This window comes from Leucoraja erinacea, chromosome 2 (genome assembly GCF_028641065.1).
Source record: "Leucoraja erinacea ecotype New England chromosome 2, Leri_hhj_1, whole genome shotgun sequence".
NCBI classification, from domain to species: domain Eukaryota; kingdom Metazoa; phylum Chordata; class Chondrichthyes; order Rajiformes; family Rajidae; genus Leucoraja; species Leucoraja erinaceus.
In genome coordinates this window covers 125,347,857-125,368,113 of record NC_073378.1, presented here as the reverse complement: position 1 = coordinate 125,368,113, position 20,257 = coordinate 125,347,857, and the positions used below count along the sequence as shown (strand labels likewise).

Below are 20,257 nucleotides of genomic sequence, written 5' to 3'. Positions count from 1 at the left end.
AAGGTACTGGCTGACCTATCTTCATTGATGATACAACTGCTGATGGTGGTAGCATAATCAATTCTGAAGTGTATAGACACATCCTATCTGCTCAAGTTCAAACAAATGCCTCAAAACCCGTTGGCAGGCGGTTTATTCTACAGCAAGACAATGATCCAAAACATACTGCTAAAGCAACAAAGGAATTTTTCAAAGCAAAAAAAAAGGTCAATTCTTGAGAGGCCGACCTGAACCCAGTTGAGCATGCCTTTTATATACTGAAGAGAAAACTGAAGGGAATTAGCTCCCCAAAACAAGCATAAGCTAAAGATGGCTGCAATACAGGCTTGGCAGAGCATCACCAGATAAGACACCCAGCAACTGGTGATGTCTATGAATCGCAGACTTCAAGCAGTCATTGCATGCAAAGGATATGGAACAAAATATTAAACATGACTACTTTCATTTATATGACATTGTTGTGTCCCAAACATTATGGTGCCCTGAAATGGGGGGGGGGCTATGTATAAACTGTTGTAATTTCTACATGGTGAAACCAAAATGTATAAAAATTGTCTTTAATAAAATCTGACAACGTGCACTTTAACCACATGTGATTTTTTTTCCAATTATAAATCTCAAATTGTGGAGTACAGAGGCAAATAAATAAATGATGAGTCTTTGTCCCAAACATTATGGAGGGCACTGTGTGTGGCTCCTCAGTACTATTGATGCGGTGTTATCTGGTCTCATCCAAGGACCCAAACAGTCTTTCCAGGTGAGGCAGAAGTTCACCTGCACCTCCTCCAACCTCATCTAGTGCATCCACTGTCGTAGGTGTCGCCTTCTCTACATTGGTGAGACCAAACGTAGGCTCGACGACCGATTCGTCCAACACCTCTGCTCAATCCGTACTAACCAACCTGATTTCCCGGTTCCCCCGCACTTCAACTCCCCTTCCCATTCTGAATCTGGCATTTCTGTCCTGGGCCCCCTCCATTGCCAGAGTGAGACCCAGCGCAAGTTGGAGGAACAACACCTCATATTCACTTGGGTAGTTTACACCCCAGCGGTATGAACATTGACGTCTAATTTCAGGTAGTCCGTGCTTTCTCCCTCCTTCCCCTCCCCCTTCCCAGCTCTCCCACATAGCCTACCGTCTCCACCTTTCCTTTTCCCATGGTTGGCAGACAGGAAACAGAGTAGGGATTAACGGGTCCCTTTCAGAATGGCAGGCAGTGACTAGTGAGGCACCGCAAGGCTCGGTGCTGGGACTGCAGCTATTTACAATATACATCAATGATTTAGATGAAGGGATTCAAAGTAACATTAGCAAATTTTCAGATAACACAAAGCTGGGTGGCAGTGTGAACTGTGAGGAGGATGCTACGAGAATGCAGGGTGTCTTGGATAGGTTGGGTGCGTGGGCAGATGCAGTTTAATGTGGATAAATGTGAGGTTATCCACTTTGGTAGCAAAAACAGGAAGGCAGATTATTATCTAAATGGTGTCAAGTTGGGAAAAGGGAAAGTGCAACTGGACCTGGGGGTCCTTGTTCATCAGTCAATGAAAGTAAGCATGCAGGTACAGCAGGCAGTGAAGAAAGTGAATGGCATGTTGGCCATCATAACAAGAGGAGTTGAGTAGAGGAGTAAAGAGGTCCTTCTGCAGTTGTACCAAGCCCTAGTGAGACCACACCTGGAGTATTGTGTGCAGTTTTGGCCTCCAGATTTGAGGTAGGACATTCTTGCTATTGAGGGAGTGCAGCGTAGGTTCACAAGGTTAATTCCCGGGATGACGGGACTGTCATATGCTGATAGAATGTAGCGGCTGGGCTTGTATACTCTGGAATTTAGAAGGGTGAGAGGGAACCTTCTTGAAACATATAAGATCATTAAGGGTTTGGATACGCTAGAGGCAGGAAACATGTTCTCGATGTTGGGGGAGTCCAGAACCAGTGGCCACAGTTTAAGAATATGGGGTAAGCCATTTAGAACAGCGATGAGGAAACACTTTTTCACATAGAGTTGGGAGTCTGTGGAATTCTCTGCCTCAGAGGACGGTGGAGGCTGGTTCTCTGGATACTTTCAAGAGAGAGCTAGATAGGGCTCTTAAAGATAGTGCCATTTAACAAGATTTGAGGTAGGTAAATCTGCAGCGATTGGAGGGAAATGGTAGGCATAAAGGTTTAGTGTAATATGTATTACACAATTTATCTGACACAAATATAATGGGTTGAAGAACCTGTTCCCATGCCATGTTGTTCAATGGTCTTTGCCAGGTACAGCATGGTCAGCTGTGCATAAAGCTACCTCTACTGCACTGATGAGACATTTCCACTACTAACTTTTGCCATTCTTGCCTTGAAAGAAATGGGCAGACAACGCAGCCACTTTACTGAGCATCTGTGCATTGTCTGCTATGGCCATCTGCAGCGCTGGTTGCAGGTTTTAATTTCAATTTCCATAAATCATCAGTCTGTCCTCTGCCACCTCCACTGCCAAGGTGTGAGGCCAGACACAATGCAGAGGGACAACACTTCATTCTGCCTGGGTAGTCTATAACCCAATGGCAAGAACACAGAATTCTCCAATTTACAGTAACCTCTCCCTTTATCCCTTTCTCACTCCTTCTGATCTTTCATACCCATCCATTCTTTTCAACCCTTTTGCCCAAGCCTCAAATCGCCCAATTTATATCTCCTCCTTCCCAACTACATTTGTCCATTGCCCATATATGCCTCCCCACTTCATCCCCCTTCCTTTTTCTCATGAGCCCAACTCCCCTTAGTTTAGTTTATTGCTTTCAAGAGAGAGCTAGATAGGGCTCTTAAAAATAGCAGTCTGGGGATATGGGGAGAAGGCAGGAACGAGGTACTGATTGTGGATGATCAGCCATGATCACATTGAATGGCGGTGTTGGCTTGAAGGGCCAAATGGCCTACTCCTGCACCTATTGTCTATTATTGTCGGGTGTACTGAGGTACAGTGAAAAGCTGTTTGTTGGGTGCTATTAAGTCAAAGAAAAGACTATGCATAATTATAATCAAGCTGTCCCCAGTGTATAGATAATGGGTACAACATTTAGTGTAAGATGGTCTGACTAAAGGTCGTTCAAAGATCTCCAATGCAGTCGATGTGAGGAAGTCAGGAACTCGCTCATTTCCCTTCAGCCCACCTTGTCCATGCTGACCAAGTTGGCATATTCCAGATACAGACTGTGAAATAGTTGCCCCTGGGCTCCCCCTTGTATATGTTATTTTTCACCTTAAGCTTATGCCGTAAAACTTTAGAATTTTCTAACCTGGGGAAAAAGACTGAGCATTCACTTTATCCGTGCCCCTCATGATCTTGTACACCTCAGTAGGGTCACCACTCCTACCTTCGAAAGAAAATAAATCGCAGCCGATCTAACCTCTCCCTATAACTCAAGCCCATGTAACAAATCTCTGCACCATTTCCAACTTAATGCCATTATACTTGTCAGAGTTAAATTACATTTGCAATTCATTTGCCCATCTTCACAACGGGTCTAGATCTTAGTTCAGTTTATTGTCATGTGTTATGAGGTAAAGTGAAAAGCTTTTGGTGCTTGCTAACCAGTCAGCGGAAAGACAGTACATGATTACAATCATGCCATTTACAGTGTAGGGAATAACTTTTAGTGCAAGATAATGCCAGTAAAGTCCGGTCAAAGATAGTCCAAGGGTCACCAATGAGGTAGCTTCAGGGCTGCTCTGGATGTGGTCGGATGACTCAGTTGCCCGATAACAGTTGGGAATAAGCTGGGAAGGCTGTGATGCAACCAGTTGGGAAGACGCGGAATATTGATGTACCGCGTTTGTTATCAGAAGGGAATTGCAACTAGAGGTCTAATTAATTGTTTGCACCCATTTTTCTGGCTCTGTCGAACACTTTCTTTAATCAAAATAGGCTTGTTGGATTACTCGTTTAGCTATTTCACTGTTTTCAAACTAATTGATTGGGTTTCATAGAGGTCCTGGTGTTAGCATTGTTTGATACAGAATGAATATCAACAGGTTTTTATTGATAGGTAACTCAAAACACTTCAAGTACATTTTTCTTTATTTGAACACTGCTTTCCTGATTTAACTGGAAATTCTGATCTTGAATGTAGTATGCCAGTTGTATTATTTAAACTGAAACTACTATAACAGGCAAAATAAGAATTAACAGTTAAGGAGGTGAGGTAATTAAAATTTAACACTCGTCCATATAATTAGTTGCTCTTGCAGCTGGTTGTGTCTCTCGTGCATTATGCTGTCTGTACTTAAGCTAACTTGCATCTCCACTGTCGATACAACATTTTACTTTATTGCTCTAATAACAATTACGAGCACACTGCTCAATGGAGGGCCATTAGAGTGCGATTTATTTTCAATTACAATTGAGAAAATGTTTATTTATAAATGGCCAAGTTGGCTGCAGGTGCAGAATAAGGTAGATGCCATGTTTGCTGAATTTTTGAAAATATTTTTTTCTTCAGTATAGTATTTCCTAAAGATGCATATAGTTTGTAAGGAACTGATTGTGGACTGTGGAAGAGGAAGGACAAGGACCCATAAACCTGTCTACACCGATGGGACAATGGTGGAGAGTCAAAAGCTTCAAATTCTTGCGGATGCTTATTTCTGAAGATCTCTCCTGGACCCAGCACACTGATGCAATTATAAAGAAAGCACATCAATGAGTCTACTTCCTGAGAAGTTTACAGAGATTCGATATCTCAGAGGATTCTCTTGAACTTCTACAGGTGTACGGTAGAGAGCATATTGACTGGTTGCATCACGGCCTGGTTCGGCAACTTGAATGCCCAGTCCATCACGGGCACTGAAGATCTGGAAACAGTAGTCTGGTGAATCTAAAATAAGTAATAGAGAAAATGCTGCTGGCCCTTAAAGGATGAGATAATAGCCTTTTAAAACACCCCTCTGTGCTGCTTTCCAGTTGTACCACATTCTAAAAATAGACACAAAATACTGGAGTAACTCAGCGGACAGGCAGCATCTCTGGAGAAAATGGATAGGTGCCGGTTTGGATCAGGATTGTTTCAGAATTCGAGTCTGAAGAAGGATCCCGATCAAATATGTCACCTATCCATTTTCTCCAGAGGTGCTGCCTGACCCGCTGAGTTACTCCAGCATTTTGTGTTTATCTTTGTCATAAACCAGCATCTGCAGTTCCTTTTTATTACATTTTACCATGTTCTGATCTGAAATCGCTACTACAGCCACGTGTTTCCAGAATGATCTATCCTCAACAGAGGCCTTGCCTTTATATCCTCCAGGGCCTACCATGATGCAGAGCTCTTCTTCCATGAACTAGCTGGGCATCATGTTCGGCCCAAATATTGTGGGCCAACGGGCCTGTTCCTGTGCTGTTCAATTCTATATTCCAAGTACAAATAATCAATTAGTAATAGGTTATTATTGTTGAGTATATCAGGGTGTTGTGAAAAACGTTGTTTTGCGTGCCATCTAGGAAAATTGTACCATGCAATAGCACATTAAGATAGTCCAAGAAATAAATATAAACCATTTAGAATATGTTATAACTGCAGAGAAATTTCAGGTAATCAAAGAGCAAGAGCTGCAATTCGATAGATTGGGAGATCAGCATATAAGGGGCTTCAAGTGTCTGATAACAGCAGAGAAGAAGTTGTTATTGTATCTGGTGGTGTGTGCTTTCAAGCTTTTGTATCTGCTCCTTCAGATCTCGAAATGCTGCCTGTTCCGCTGAGTAAAGGGCCTGTCCCACTTTCACGACCTCTGCCGAGTTTGCCCTTTACTCATACTCGCAGCATGGTCGCCACGAGGTCGTAGGTAGGTCGTGATGCTAGTCGTAGGTACTCGTGGCATCAGGTTTTTCTAGCCTGATGAAAAATGTCCACGAGTAAAAAAATGTTGTGAATTGGGTCGTGAAAGTGGACAGGCCCTTTACTCCAGCATTTTGTCTCTACCATGCAGTAGATCTAGTCTGTGTGGGAGGCTGGGATTGATGTGGGCCATGACCAGCCTCTCAAACCACTTCATGGTGATGAATGTCAGATCTTCTGGGCAGTAGTTATCAAAGCACGTTACTTTGCTTTTTCTTTGGCATTGGGATCATAGTGGTCTTGAAGTAGTATCTCAAATTGTGGCGTACAGAGGCAAATAAATAAATGATGGGTCTTTGTCCCAAACATTATGGAGGGCACTGTAGGTTGGCTGTTGCGTCTTGAAAATGGACTAGTCCATCGATTCATAGGAGTTTGTCTTTTCCACTGGCCAGCACTGTACGACTTTCTGTACCGGACCCTCGCACTTGGGTTTCTGTTGCAAATAGGGAGAAAGAGCACACTTTGATTGGCTGCAGTTTGGAAAATCAGACTATGGATTGAACAGTGGATGTCTTTGGTTGTATAGCAGCGGTCCCGGCTGTGTCCTCAGAACACACGCAGAAAGGGTGGCGGGAGTTTTTGTGGATATCTTTAGTCACTCCTTACTCCAATACACATTTCTAACCTACTTTATGGTTGGCCAGGAGACATATTTGGTCGCACATTCTTGAGGTTGGCCTGGTGGAAGTTTGTGCCTGTGATGGACAAGCACTTGATAATTGATAATTATGCATGTCACACGATAAAGCACTTGAGGTACTTTGTTTAAAGATTATTGGTAACAGCGCATAGTTCAACTAGTGCAAGCTTCACGTTCGCATGGAGTGGGATGTAAACTGCTCCGTGAATTCCAACAGCAAGTGATAAGGATGCACTTCACCATTAGATATTCCAAATGCAGTGAGTAGGAACACATCAGGGACGCCATGTCTATGCACCGTTACGTGTAGATTAGGAAGCACCTCATGGTGTGTAGACATTGCAGTTCTAATGAGTGTTGAATAGAAATCAACCTCTTCTCTTTTCCTTAACTTGCCTGAGGGCACCATACGGTCCAAATGGCGAAGTCCTCTGGTCGTGTGGTACAGTCAGGTGATGCAGGTGTGAGTTGTGGATATTTCGCTTCGTTCTGATGAAGGATCGCATACCTGAAGCTTTAACTGGTTAACTATAGATGCTACCTTACTTGTTGAATGCTTCTAGCATTTTGGGTTTTGTTTGTATCTGTCTAATTTTTTATTTTCAACGGTATTTGCCTTTGTGGTTTCACTTCAGTAATAACAATTCATATTGCAAGCATACTTTTATTTACATTTATAAGGGAAGGGATAATGTGCATGTACATTTTCCAATAGAATACTAAACTACCTCAAATACAAAAGTCTTATTACTACCTATTCTGAATTTGAGCTGCAATGTTGTCATCTTTAATCCAGCTTTTAGCTTGGACGCTGAGCAACCAGACTATGACATGGACTCGGATGATGAAGCATTTGTGAATAAATTAAAAAAGAAAATTGACATCACTGCACTGCAATTTGAGGAGATGATTGATCGACTAGAAAAGGGCAGTGGCCAGCAGGTAGGAAAATGTATTTACTTTATCTGGCTGCATTTATGGTGCCTTTGTTGTACAACAACAACAATCAACAACAATCAAAACTTTATTGCCATTTAGAAATACATCGATATATGCAATTCTAAACGAAATTCCGTTGCATTTGGCTCCCCGTGCAACACAAAATTAAACAGAAGGATAAAATGGATACAAAGATAAAATAGATAATGGTGGCGGCCCATTACATGGCATTCAAGAGTCTGATGACTCGTGGGAAGAAGCTGTTGTAAAACCTTGACGTTCTGCTCCTTATGCTACGATATCTTTTGCCCGAGGGCAGCAGAGTGAACAGTCCATGATGGAGATGTGTGGGGTCCTTTATAATACTGGTATTATGTGTAACCTTCGATTCTCCAGCATCTGCAGTTCCCTCTTAAACTCCTTTATAATACTGCTGGCCTTAGACAAGCAACGTTTGCTCGCAATGTACGCAGTAACATGCAGAGATGCAGTTATATGGTCAAGGTTTTATTTCAGTGATATGGTGAAAATGTTGCTATATTTTTGTCACTTTGTTGACTACATGATTTTTATATTGACAAAATATGCAGATACATTTTGGCCTATTCTGCTAATTGTTGGCAAAGATGTGTGCATTATTTGTCTGGTGGAACATGGGATTGATGTAGTCATAATCATGTTTGTTTCTGCACAAACTACCCTGTAGCTGAGGCATGTTTTATTTTAGAATTGAGTTGCACAAAGTTCAATATTTAAATTTGATTACTTAAACTGAAACTTTAATCATTTTGTCAGTTGGTAACTCTCCAGGAGGCAAAGTTGTTATTGAAAGAGGACGATGACCTGATCTGGGAAGTGTACGAATATTGGATTCGGAAAAGGAAAAACTGTCGAGGTTGCTCACTTATTCCAACTGTAAAACAAGAAAAGCGGGATGGTTCCAGCACCAACGATCCTTATGTTGCATTCAGGAGAAGAACAGAGAAAATGCAGACTAGAAAGGTTTGTGAGATGTGACATGCATAATTACCAATTAAAATTGGGTCCTGGCATTTAATCTTTTTAGAATATTTCTAAAATACCCTTTCATATATCAAAGGATGCATGAAATACAATACCAAATTTTAGTTTGGTAAACGTGAAATTATGTAATGACTTGTATGATACGTACTTTTTTTCACATATGTGTGGGAAAGAAATTAATGATGATAGCTGTTTTCGTTTTTAAAATGAGATACACCATTATTTTGCTCATGGTGCAAAGAAAAAAATGTTGATTTATCATATCTCATAATTTTGAGCTGAAGGTTTACTTTAGAACATTTTAGAACATTTTATAAAATACTCTTTAAAAAAAATTATACTTATTTTGAATAGCTTGATCGGTTGTATGAGTTTTAATAAATCTCATTTCTGTAAGTTCCTTTCACTATAAACACTATAATGGGTTTAATAGCAAAAATGGCATTGATAATATAGTGTTATTTGCTTGATAAAGTTACAAACTAAAATGTTTATTTTCTACAGAATCGTAAAAATGACGAGGCTTCGTATGAAAAGATGTTGAAACTGCGCAGGGATCTTAGTCGAGCTGTAACTATCTTGGAGATGATTAAACGGCGAGAAAAAAGCAAGAGAGAATTGTTGCATCTGACTTTGGAAATTGTAGAAAAAAGGTAAATACCCTCGAGAGTGTCAGTTTCTACATTTTAAGGGTGTTTCCACATAGCTCGTGCTTTGGTGCACATTAAATTTAGTAAATTTCCAAGTAATTTATTCCTAAATACAGATGTACGCAGTAACATGCAGAGATGCAGTTATATGGTCAAGGTTTTATTTCAGTGATATGGTGAAAATGGTTCTATATTTTTAAGATTTACATCCACTGTCATAGACAATAGGTGCAGGAGTAGGCCATTCGGCCCTTTGAGCCAGCACCGCCATTCGCTGTGATCATGGCTGAACATTTACAATCAGCACCCCATTTCTGCCTTCTCCACATATCCCTTAAATCAGCTATCTTTAAGAGCTCTATCTAACTCTTGAAAGCATCCAGAGAATTGGCCTCCACTGCCTTCTGAGGCAGAGAATTCTACAGATTCACAACTCTCAGGGTGAAAACGTTTTTCCTCATCTCTATTCTAAATGGCCTAACCCTTATTCTTAAACTATGGCCCTTGGTTCTGGACTCCCCCAACATCGGGAACATGCTTGCTGCCTCTAGCGTGTCCTCCATGTGTTTCCGCTGCCTGAAGCAGCCAAAGATCTGGCGCCATGCCGGGGTGATCGCTCTGCCGAAGCCAAACAAGCCTAGCGATGACCCCAAGGGATACCGACCCATTTCACTGCTGTGTGTTCCATACAAGCTCCTGGAACGTCTCCTCCACACACGTCTCAATCCAGTGATCGACCCCCAGCTGCCTAAAGAACCGATAGGTAGGTCAACGGTGGACCAGGTGACCCTCCTGTGCCCAGACATAGAGGACAGCTTCCAGCAGGGCTACAGGCAGCATGTGCTGTCTTCTTGCACCTCACAGTGTATATGATACTGTCTGCTGCTGCATGGTCACTCCTATGAAGCTTCCTGGGAACCATCCCAGACAAGCACATGAAGACATGAGCTTCATGTCATGGACCCGAGCTGAGCGCCCGCAGATTCATGGGTAAACACCAGCAACTTCAATGCAGCAGGGTGAGGAAACTTAAGAACGGCGTCCCTCAAGATGAACTCACGGTGCTGGCACCAATGCTGTTCAACCCGTCCCCATCCATGACCTGCAGAACGTGTCATTCAACCCAGTCAAAGAAGATGGCTATGCAAAGATGACCTGGCCATCTGATTCGCCGCCTAGCGATCACATGGGGAGCACGCAGAAGAGGGCCTCTCTGAACACATGAACCTCATGTGTTCATACCCGCCAAGAACTGGCGCCTCAAGCTCAGCATGGCCAAAATAAAGCATCTTCAATGTTCCCCTCGAAAGGCACAGGGAAGTGAATCCGCAAGATGAGATCATCACGGTGGATAACGCCCAGTTACGGTCCCCTCCCGTCCCCACGTACCTCGGTGTGAAGCTCGACAGAACGTTGTCTTCAAACAACACCTGGAAGATGCCTAAGGCCGACAAGAGCCTATGCCGCACTGATTCGCCGCCTAGCCAACACCACATGGGGCTACATGACGAAGACAACATCGCATGTCCCCAGTGACGTCCCTGGTGTTTCCTGCCCCGAAAGCAGTGGATAAACGCCCTTGAGGACTGGCATCGGACGCTATGGAGTAGCGATGAAGAGGTGGGGCCTCGTGGACAGCTCATCCTACGAGTGTGGGGACCCAACACAGACAGTGGAGCACATAGTCACCAGTTGCCCCAAACACCGGCCACCGAATGGTGAACGAGGTCTAATTGACCTGGACGATGACACGTTGGCCTGGCTCGCCACAACGGAGCTGCAGGTCGAAAAGACACACGACAGAAGAAGAAGCGTGTCCAATCCCTTAATAATCTTGTATGTTCAATAAGAACACCTCTCATCCTTCTAATTTCCAGTGTATACCAAGCCCAGTCACTCCATTCTATCAACATATGACAGTTCCGCCATCACGTAAAATAACCTCGTGAACCTACCGTACCTCCCTCAATAGCAAGAATGGAGAGGCCAGTGGAAGTCAGCAGAACCATCTATGATACACCATAACATCGATGACCCCATGGACGGCCCTGGCCAGTACCTGACCCAAAAGCAGTGGACAACCCTCAACCCTCTTGAGGACAAACATGCATCGGACGCTATGGAGTAGCGATGAAGAGGTGGGGCCTCGTGACAGCTCATCCTACGAGTATGTTGGACTTCCCCTTTTCCCAACGACAGTGGAGCACAATAGTCACCAGTTGCCCCAAACACCGGCCACCGAATGGTGAACGAGGTCTAATTGACCTGGACGATGACACGTTGGCCTGGCTCGCCACAACGGAGCTGCAGGTCGAAAAGACACACGACAGAAGAAGAAGCGTGTCCAATCCCTTAATAATCTTGTATGTTTCAATAAGAACACCTCTCATCCTTCTAATTTCCAGTGTATACCAAGCCCAGTCACTCCATTCTATCAACATATGACAGTTCCGCCATCACGTAAATTAACCTCGTGAACCTACCGTACACTCCCTCAATAGCAAGAATGTCCTTCCTCAAATTTGGAGTCCAAAACTGCACACAGTACTCCAGGTGTGATCTCACTGGGGCCCTGTACAACTGCAGAAGTAACATCCTCAAAAAATTCCAGAAGATTAGTCAAGCATGATTTCCCTTCGTAAATCCATGCTGACTCGGACCGATCCTGCGACTGCTACCCAAATGTGCCGCTATTTCATCTTTTATAATAGACTCCAGTATCTTCCCCACCACCGATGTCAGGCTAACTGGTCTATAATTCCCTGTTTTCTTGCTCCCGCCTTTCTTAAAAAGTGGGATAACATTAGCTACCCTCCAATCAACAGGAATTGATCCTGATTTATCGATGGACCCAAACAATTAATTGGTTGAGCAATCAAAGACATGTCTGAACAGATCGTGTAAAAAAAGTTATTAAAGCCACAAAGTTCAATTTACATCCTTTTCAAAGCTATTTTCCTTTCCTTTCTCTCAACTATAAGATTGGTGCATTTTGTTCCTTTAGTTTATTTTAAGCTGACAAAAGCATTGTCCTTTAGCCTATGTTATGTCCCCCTGATCACACGGAGCATTTGACCTGAAAATATCTTTCATACTCCAGGCACAGTCTCGGTGATTTCAGTGGAGAGATTTTATCAGAGGTCATGGAACAGCGGCAGCATGCAAAGCCTACCTACGCAGTGCCCATTATTCCAATATCAAATAGCAATCAATTTAAACATCAAGACTTTATGGAGTTTAAAGAATTCAAAGTTAATAAGGTAAGACCTTAGTCACTGTACAATGAATAATACAATGTTTAATAGTACACAGCAAGCTAACACTGAAACAAAGAGATGAGCACTGCTCCGAAAATTATCTCCAATAGTTTTCCAGTTAAGGTCAGTGGTTATCATTTGTTCTGTGCAAACTAACAGTGAAAATTATCAGTGTAGCTATTTATTCATTTTGGTATGTTATATTACATCAGTAAGTTGTACAAGTATATTCAAAGGTAATTGCAGCAGAAAATCTTAAGCATTATATTTTCACATAGTTGAGTAAATGCCATTTATATGCCGATAGTTGCAATGTAGAATATTAAAATAACTGTGCTTATTATGTTGCAGCAAGAGAATGTGGAGATTATACGACCCAAGCGAAAATATGAGAAGAAAAAACATAAAATCTCTCAACCAATTGCTGCTGCACCTCAGCAGCCAAGTCCTGCTGCACTGCCAGTCTTTAATGCAAAGGATATAAACCAGTATGACTTTCCCAGCTCGGATGAAGAGCCCTTCTCGCAGGTCTGTATTGTGCTTCATTAATGAAATACTTTGGGGTTCGTTTCTCTTTCTGATATAGCACTGAGCTACATTGTTTAAATTGAATTTAAATGAGACCAGGTGCAATTATAAACCTTTTTTGTCGTGTGGTTCTAAATATATAGTCAAATGTCGTGTAAAATTGTTGGCTTCTACATATGTCCACTAGGAATAGTGCAATGGTTTATCCATTGTTCAAATTACATTTCATTATAAATCTAGATGGAGGAACTACAAGATTGATTAATGAGAAATATTTTTCCCATAATTCACAACTTGAATCAAGACCGGCTATAATTCTCAGGTTAAGAAATGAGGGATCAGAGCCATTTGGAAAATATAGCATGAGAAGAGTAGAGGAAAGGTTATGTGGGGTTGTGGTTCAAGTTGGATCACATCTGATGGAAGATAACACAAGGAAAGTAGATCAATGTAGGAGGAAAATGAGGTGGTATAAGAGATTAAGGGAAAGGTGAAGCTGAGTGAGAGTGAAGAAAATATAGTTTGCCATTAAATGCTGTGGGAGAATTGGAGAGAAGAACAAAGCAATCATAAAAGCACAAGAATTATAGTCCTTTGCATGTGGATAAAAATGGGGAAAGCGATTACTGTTTCCCGATTAGAGAACATTTTAGGCATTGGAATTAGGGTGGGGAGAAGAGTACAAGAAAGGGAACTGAGGGTAAGAAACAATCTAAAACCAAGCAGGAGGACCCTGATACGCTATTACACAAGAGGGTAAGAATCAACTTTTGAAAATATTGATTAACTTACCACAATTTTACCAACACAGATTTAGCATTATGAAGGGGTTGATACGTATTAATTGGCGAGGTTAGTTTTTTTTTTGAAAAGTTATAGTCTGTTGTAAAGCACAGTGTGCTAGTAAATAGAAATGTGAGATATATACAGAAATGTTCTAGTACTTCAAACAAAAACTGGTTGTAAAACCAAAGCTTAGCAGGAATATAGAAATGAATGCATTAATTGCTTGAGAAATTGCCTGAACCAACGTGGACAAGGCCACCGTAAACGGGTGCAATTATGCGGTGAAGTAAAAGATAACACTCGGTCTTCATTATCTTTAGTCTTTTAGAAAACTTACACTTTGTTTTTCTATTGCCTAAGGTCCATTCTGCATCCTCAGAAGCAGAAGAAGAGAATGATCCAGATGGTCCTTTTGTTTTCCGAAGGAAAGCAGGATGTCAATACTATTCAGTAAGTGTAAAAAAAATTGCATATTGTTTTAAGTTGATCTTTGTTCCATATTGACTTTGTATTGCTTGAAGCATTGTGTTACATATTTGTGGTTATAGATCAACTTAAGCATGAAGCAAAGATTTTCTTGGATCAGAATTTTGGTTTCTGCAGTCTTTGCATAGTTTCAGTTCCATAATCGATTTATATCTGAAAATTAAAGTTTTCTGTTGTTTATAAATAGTTAACTAATATTTATAAACTAAGCTAATGATAAATAAAAATTCGTAGGGAAGACCTGCAGTTGCTGGTTTAAATAGAAGATAGGCACAAACTGCTGAAGTAACCAGGCATGATATTCTTCCGATTTAAATCGGAATTCTGATTTTTTGTTTTTGTTTTCCTGTTTTTCAATTTTTTTGTGCCCGATTATTTGGCGGCCAATCAACCGCAGTCTCTAAGGGGATTGCATCCAATCACCGACCCGCTTCCCATAAAATTCCCATCCAATCAACAAATTGGTCTCCTGCTGTCCACTCAGATACTGTCTCCAAGGGCGTTGTGTTCAGTCACATAATGCGCCGGTCACTCGGCGGCCAATCAGACGGAGACTCCGAGGGGCGTTGCAGCCAATCACCGACCAGCTTCCCTTACTGAAGCAGAAGATGGCTGCAGCCAAAATAACTTTTTCGGTGTTGTTTGCACACAGTGCTAGGCAAAGAGACATTTCGGATAACATTTTTTGTAAAAAAAAAATTTAGCTGTATGAAGTCATTTATTTCATGACATATTTATCTTTTGCGGGTTATTTTATTGGTTATGTGTTAAATTCCAAGCTTCTGTTATGTAAACTACCAGCAGAAAGCGTGGTAATCACTTTCAATTTATTGAATATTTAGGAGCCCCCTGAACCCCCACTGGGGGGGCAGGGGGTGGCTAACCAGTCTTCTGGACCCCCCCTCCCCCAGCCAATATTTCCTACTTTTTTCTGGAGGTGAATATCATGCCTGTATTTGGCTCGGAGGATTGCTCTCAGCCCTCGTTAAGACTGCCTTTTTCCAAACTAACATTGCCTGACTCAGCCTCTGCAATAGATCATTGGCTAAACCTTTTATCTGTGCAACAGCTTAATTATTTCTAAAGCTCTCTTAGCCACATATGTTGTCATACTAAGGTTAATTCAAAATTCTACAACCTGTCAGTTACTACAGCTTTCCATTCACAACCATGTTTCAACCCTCTGGCTTCTGGTAAAAAATGTATTGGCTTCAATATATTCAGTGTTGTTTTCATTGTGCCAGCCTTCTACTGTTTCCTAAACTCTGTAATCCTCCGAGATACATTTTCTCCCAATCCTGGTGTCCCAATCATATATGAAATGAGCAGCTCCATTGTTTGCAGGGGGTGGGGGGGCTCAAGTTTAACATTTCCTCATTAGCCCTGCCACTTTGACATGTTGGGATATCTCTCCTGGTAGCTCTTTTGTGGCTCAATTCAGTATTCTGATAGCACTCCTGTGGGCATCTTGGAATGTTTAGCTTTATTAAAGGCCCAAAGTTGTTTTTCATCTAGTTTAACTGAGTGAGCATCAGTTTTGAATATCACCCAAAGCATGCTATTTGTAGCAATATAGCTCCTTCTGTAAATGTGCCAGAAAAAATCTCTTTCTGCAATAAAGTTTTCATGCACTTCACAACTCTGTTAAGGTTGCAACCATTGAACAAAGCTAGCATTTGACCTCTAATGTGCCTTTCTCAATCTGTTTTCCTCCCTTGTAAATAATGAATTGTATATATATTTTTCAATCCTGAGGTTTTGGGTGAAATGTATGCTTCTTCAACATACAAATTCAGATTACTTTATTGTCATACACATCAGTTTGCAATGCAATTCCTTGTACACATGAAGCTCCAGAGTAAACTGTATATACAGTGATATAAGAAACAATAAATTAGTGAAAAATAGCAGAATGCTGCAGGAGCAGTGGATCCATAGTACAGGTGCACAACCTTTTATCCGAAAGCCTTGGGACCAGACACTTTTCATAATTCGGCATTTTTCGGCTATCGGAATGGAAGATTTTTAGAGTAGATTTTAACGGCTGGCTCAGTGGTAGAGTGTTCGGCTCATATCCGCAAGGTCACGAGTTTGCGCCTCGATCCCGGCAGTTACTCGATCCCGAGTTTGAGTCTTCAATGTAGTTTTTTCTTGCAGAATAGGAGAGAATAGGGAGGGTTAGGCTGGGATCATTCTCTGCGAGATGATCTTAGTGCGGGAGACAAGTGTAGGAGAGGTGTACTGACTGTGTGGGCAGAACTTTGGAAGTGATTGCCCACCATACTTAAAAGCCGCTGTGTCTCCCTGTCCCTGGGATAGCAGGGGGCGATCAAACAGCATAATACCCCCCTCCCCCTTCAACTCCAGAGGAATCCGCTCCCCGATGGGCCGCTACGGCAAGAAGTGGCAGTTCGCCCACAGCCCGAGCTGCGCTACCCCAAGAACAAGACGTACCTTGCACACCATCAGCTTCTGCCCCTACGGGGAGCGTGTTCCTCTGGAGTTGGAGCGGGGCTGGGCTGGAGTTGTTGTCCTGGGATCTCCGTGCTTGCAGTGGGCCTGGGGGTCGGTGTCCCGATGAGGGGGCGCAGCTCGGGCTGTGGGCGAACTGCCACTTGTCGCCGTAGCGGCCCATCGGGGAGCGGCTTCTGGTGGTCCTGAAGTCTCCGGCCACCCCCCTGTACAGGAGCTGAGACTGGGAACTGTACCGCCCTTGCAGGTGAGCAGGAGACTGCAAACAATTGCACTCTCCCGAGGGACCTGCCAAGGGCGGTACAGTTCCCAGTCTCAGCTCCTGTCCAGGGGGGTGGCCGGAGACGTCAGGACCAACAGGAACCCACTCCCCGATGGGTCGCTACAGCGACAAGTGGCAGTTCGCCCACAGACCGAGATGCGCCCCCTCATCCGCAACCCGGGTTCCTCTGGAGTTGGAACGGGGCTGGGCTAGAGTTGCTGCTGGCTGTGAGTCTCTGGGATCTCCGTGCTTGCAGTCGGTGTCCCGTTGGTCCTGACGTCTCCGGCCACCCCCCTGGACAGGAGCTGAGACTGGGAACTGTACCGCCCTTGCCCCCTCCCTCTGCAACTGCAAACAACCCCACTCTCCTGCTCACCTGCAAGGGCGGTACAGTTCCCAGTCTCAGCTCCTGTACAGCGGGGTGGCCGGAGACGTCACAGCCCGAGCTGCGCCCCCTCATCCGCAACCCCAAAAACAAGACATACCTTGCACACCATCAGCTTCTGTCCCTGCGGAGAGCGTGTTCCTCTGGAGATGGAACGGGGCTGGGCTGCTGCTGGCTGTGGGTCTCTGGGATTTCCGTGCTTGCAGTGGGCCTGGGGGTCGGTGTTCCGTTGGTCCTCACGTCTCCGGTGACTGGCACTGACCTGCTGGCATCGCCGACGTGAAGACAGTGCAAAGCCCCCGTGCCGGTGCAATGGGCGGGGAGATGGAGAGGGGAGGGAAGGGGTCACACACATGGCCGGGAAGCAGAGGGGTGTAGGTGGGGTGAAACTGAAGGGAGTGACAATCTGCTGCTGCCTGCCCGCTGAGTTAAAAAGTTCCCACGCAAGACTCACGATACACTGTGTATCGTGAGTCTACCGTGGGAACTTTTTAACTCAGCGGGCAGGCAGCAGCAGATTGTAAATTATTAACCCTCCCGCGCAATATACCCTCACCTTCTCTTTTATGAATGGGGATTTGGTTCCCCTTCGAGGACCGACCGGAGGTTCCGCTGTCACCTCTGCGGGCCGCCCTCGGTGAACGTCTTCAAGGACCTTTCTTCAAGGACCGAAAAAATGTCCGCTATTCGGAGCTTTTCGTTATTTGGAATTTCGGATAAAAGGTTGTGTACCTGTAGTGCAAAACTAAATTTAAGTCCAACAATTGAATAACCGAATTGAGGTAAAGTTGTTAATAGTCTGGAGGGGGTGGGAGATTGCAACCTTCACGTGTTCTGCCCTGTTTCGACGAATGCAATCAACCTGGTGTGCACAATCAAATAAGAGCAAATTGAACAAGTTGTCCTACAACTTTAGGCTGTGCACGCCATACGCAAGAAGAAGATAGTCTGGAGGGTCTCGACCCAAAATTTCACCTGTTCCTTTTCACCAGAGATGCTGCCTGACCTGCTAAGATACTCCAGCTTTTTGTGTCTATCTCGAGTTGTTAATAATTGGCAGCTTCTCCAGGAAGGGGGTGCAAAATAAATGGTTGGGTCCGAAACTATTCTGGACCTCCCAAGATTGCAAACTCCTGTATGTTCTTCCAGTAGCTCTGCCATTCAATCGTGGCTGATCAATTTTCACTCTCAACATCATTCTCCTGCCTTCTCCCTGTAACCTTTGACACCCTTACGAATCAAGAGCCTATCAATCTCTGCTTTAAACTGATTACACTGATCTTCTGTTCAAAATGAGCATAACTTGTTGGGGATGGATTTGTTGTTACCAGCGATTCTGCCCAACTTTGCTTTGTATCCTATTATAGCATGCCACAATCAGACATTTGTGTGGTTAATCGGGGACTTGGTGCAGAATTGTCTTTTGGCACCTCTGACAGCTTTGTGAAATTTGTATATAGATTTCCTGCACAGATTAGGCTCACCAAATCTAGATGACTATGACTTCAGTGAAATGTAGTGCAAGAGAGATGGTGTTCTACTTGACCCATCTTCCTGCACCCAGATTGCAGGGCATTTAGATTGTCTGGAAGACTGGACCAAATGTGCACCATTACCCACTATTCAAAGCATTTCATTATGGTGGATGTTAGAGCTTACTGAGCAGTTATCGTTGAGACGGATTATCTTATTATTGGGGACTGAAATTATGCCAGTTTCCTTGAAGGGAATGGGAACCATTAGAGTGAAGGTTTTAAAGATATTGTTGAAAATTGGTGGATGATTTGTTGAAAGCTGGTGGATGATTTGTTGAAAGTTGGTGGCCAGTTGGTTTCCAAGGATTTATCCTTATGAAAGCAGATCTGATTTCTGCCACCAATCTTTGTGGGACACAGCCAGCAGGGGATTAGGACACACCAAGGTGGAAATTTACTTGTTCCGAATGGGAATACTAAGGCATTGTGCTTATCTGGTAGAGGTCATTGCCAGAGCTCCCCTGATTTTTTTTATTTATTGTAGTATTAGTTATTTTTTTAATTGTAGTTCATGATAGCATGCATGTCCTGCTACAGTTGCCTGACATCCGCTTGATTGAATTGAAGCCACCAGTTGGTTTTCGGGATGCTCTCTTGGCATCCCTGATAGCATTGCAGAGATTATACCTGGTTTCTTGTACAGTGTGGAATCATCCTTGTTGAAAGCCTATGGTCACGTCAGACAATTGTACTTGTTTTGATGACGGTCATTCTACGTAAGCTGAAATCACAACAGACTTTCTGTGTAAATATCCTGATTAGCTGAAATTACGATTCATAAAATTGTTGTAATTGAATAGGAAAGTATACCAATCACAGGCATGATATTCTTCCAATTTAATTCGGAATTCCGTTTTTTTTGTTATCCTATTTGTCAATTTTTTTTATGCCCGATTATTTGGCGGCCAATCAACCGCTGTCTCTAAAGGGGTTGTGTCCAATCACCGACCAGCATCCCTTAAAATTCCCGTACAATCAACAAATCGGTCTCCTCCCGTCCAAGAGCGTTGTGTCCAATCACATAATGCGCCGGTCACTCGGTGGCCAATCAGACGCAGTCTCCAAGCGTTGCAGCTTCCCTTACTGAAGCAGAATACCTCATACAGCTAAATTTGGTTATGTGGTTGAAAAGTTCTAAGCTTCTGTTATGTAAACTACCAGCAGAAAGCTTGGGAATCACTTTCCATTTATTGAAAACACAGGAGCCCCCTGAACCGCCACTGGTGGGGGCCTAACCAACCTCCTGGACCCCTGGCCAATACCTCCTACTTTTTTTCTGGAGGTGAATATCATGCCTGCAGTCATCATTCTGGATAAAAATCACTTTCAGGGAAATTACAGGGAAGCCGGACCTACAATTTTCTAGAAAAAATCACTGTATTTTTGAACTGTGAATTAGTTATTTTGATTAGCTTTC

At 43.2% G+C, this 20,257-nt stretch overlaps 1 protein-coding gene across 7 annotated transcripts in view; it reads left to right on the top strand.

Annotated features, from left to right (window-relative positions):
* Positions 1-20,257, top strand: part of LOC129715250 (enhancer of polycomb homolog 1-like) — a 175,197-nt gene that overhangs the window by 121,279 nt on the left and 33,661 nt on the right. For all 7 annotated transcript variants that reach the window (XR_008726467.1, XM_055665133.1, XM_055665139.1 and 4 more), the window contains 6 exons: positions 7,314-7,459; positions 8,252-8,458; positions 8,984-9,132; positions 12,230-12,389; positions 12,738-12,914; positions 14,061-14,150. Coding sequence is in view for 6 of the 7 variants with exons in the window: in XM_055665133.1 (XP_055521108.1) it covers positions 7,314-7,459; positions 8,252-8,458; positions 8,984-9,132; positions 12,230-12,389; positions 12,738-12,914; positions 14,061-14,150 (929 nt within the window). In the remaining variant the exon portion in view is untranslated. The remainder of the gene's footprint in view (positions 1-7,313; positions 7,460-8,251; positions 8,459-8,983; positions 9,133-12,229; positions 12,390-12,737; positions 12,915-14,060; positions 14,151-20,257) is intronic.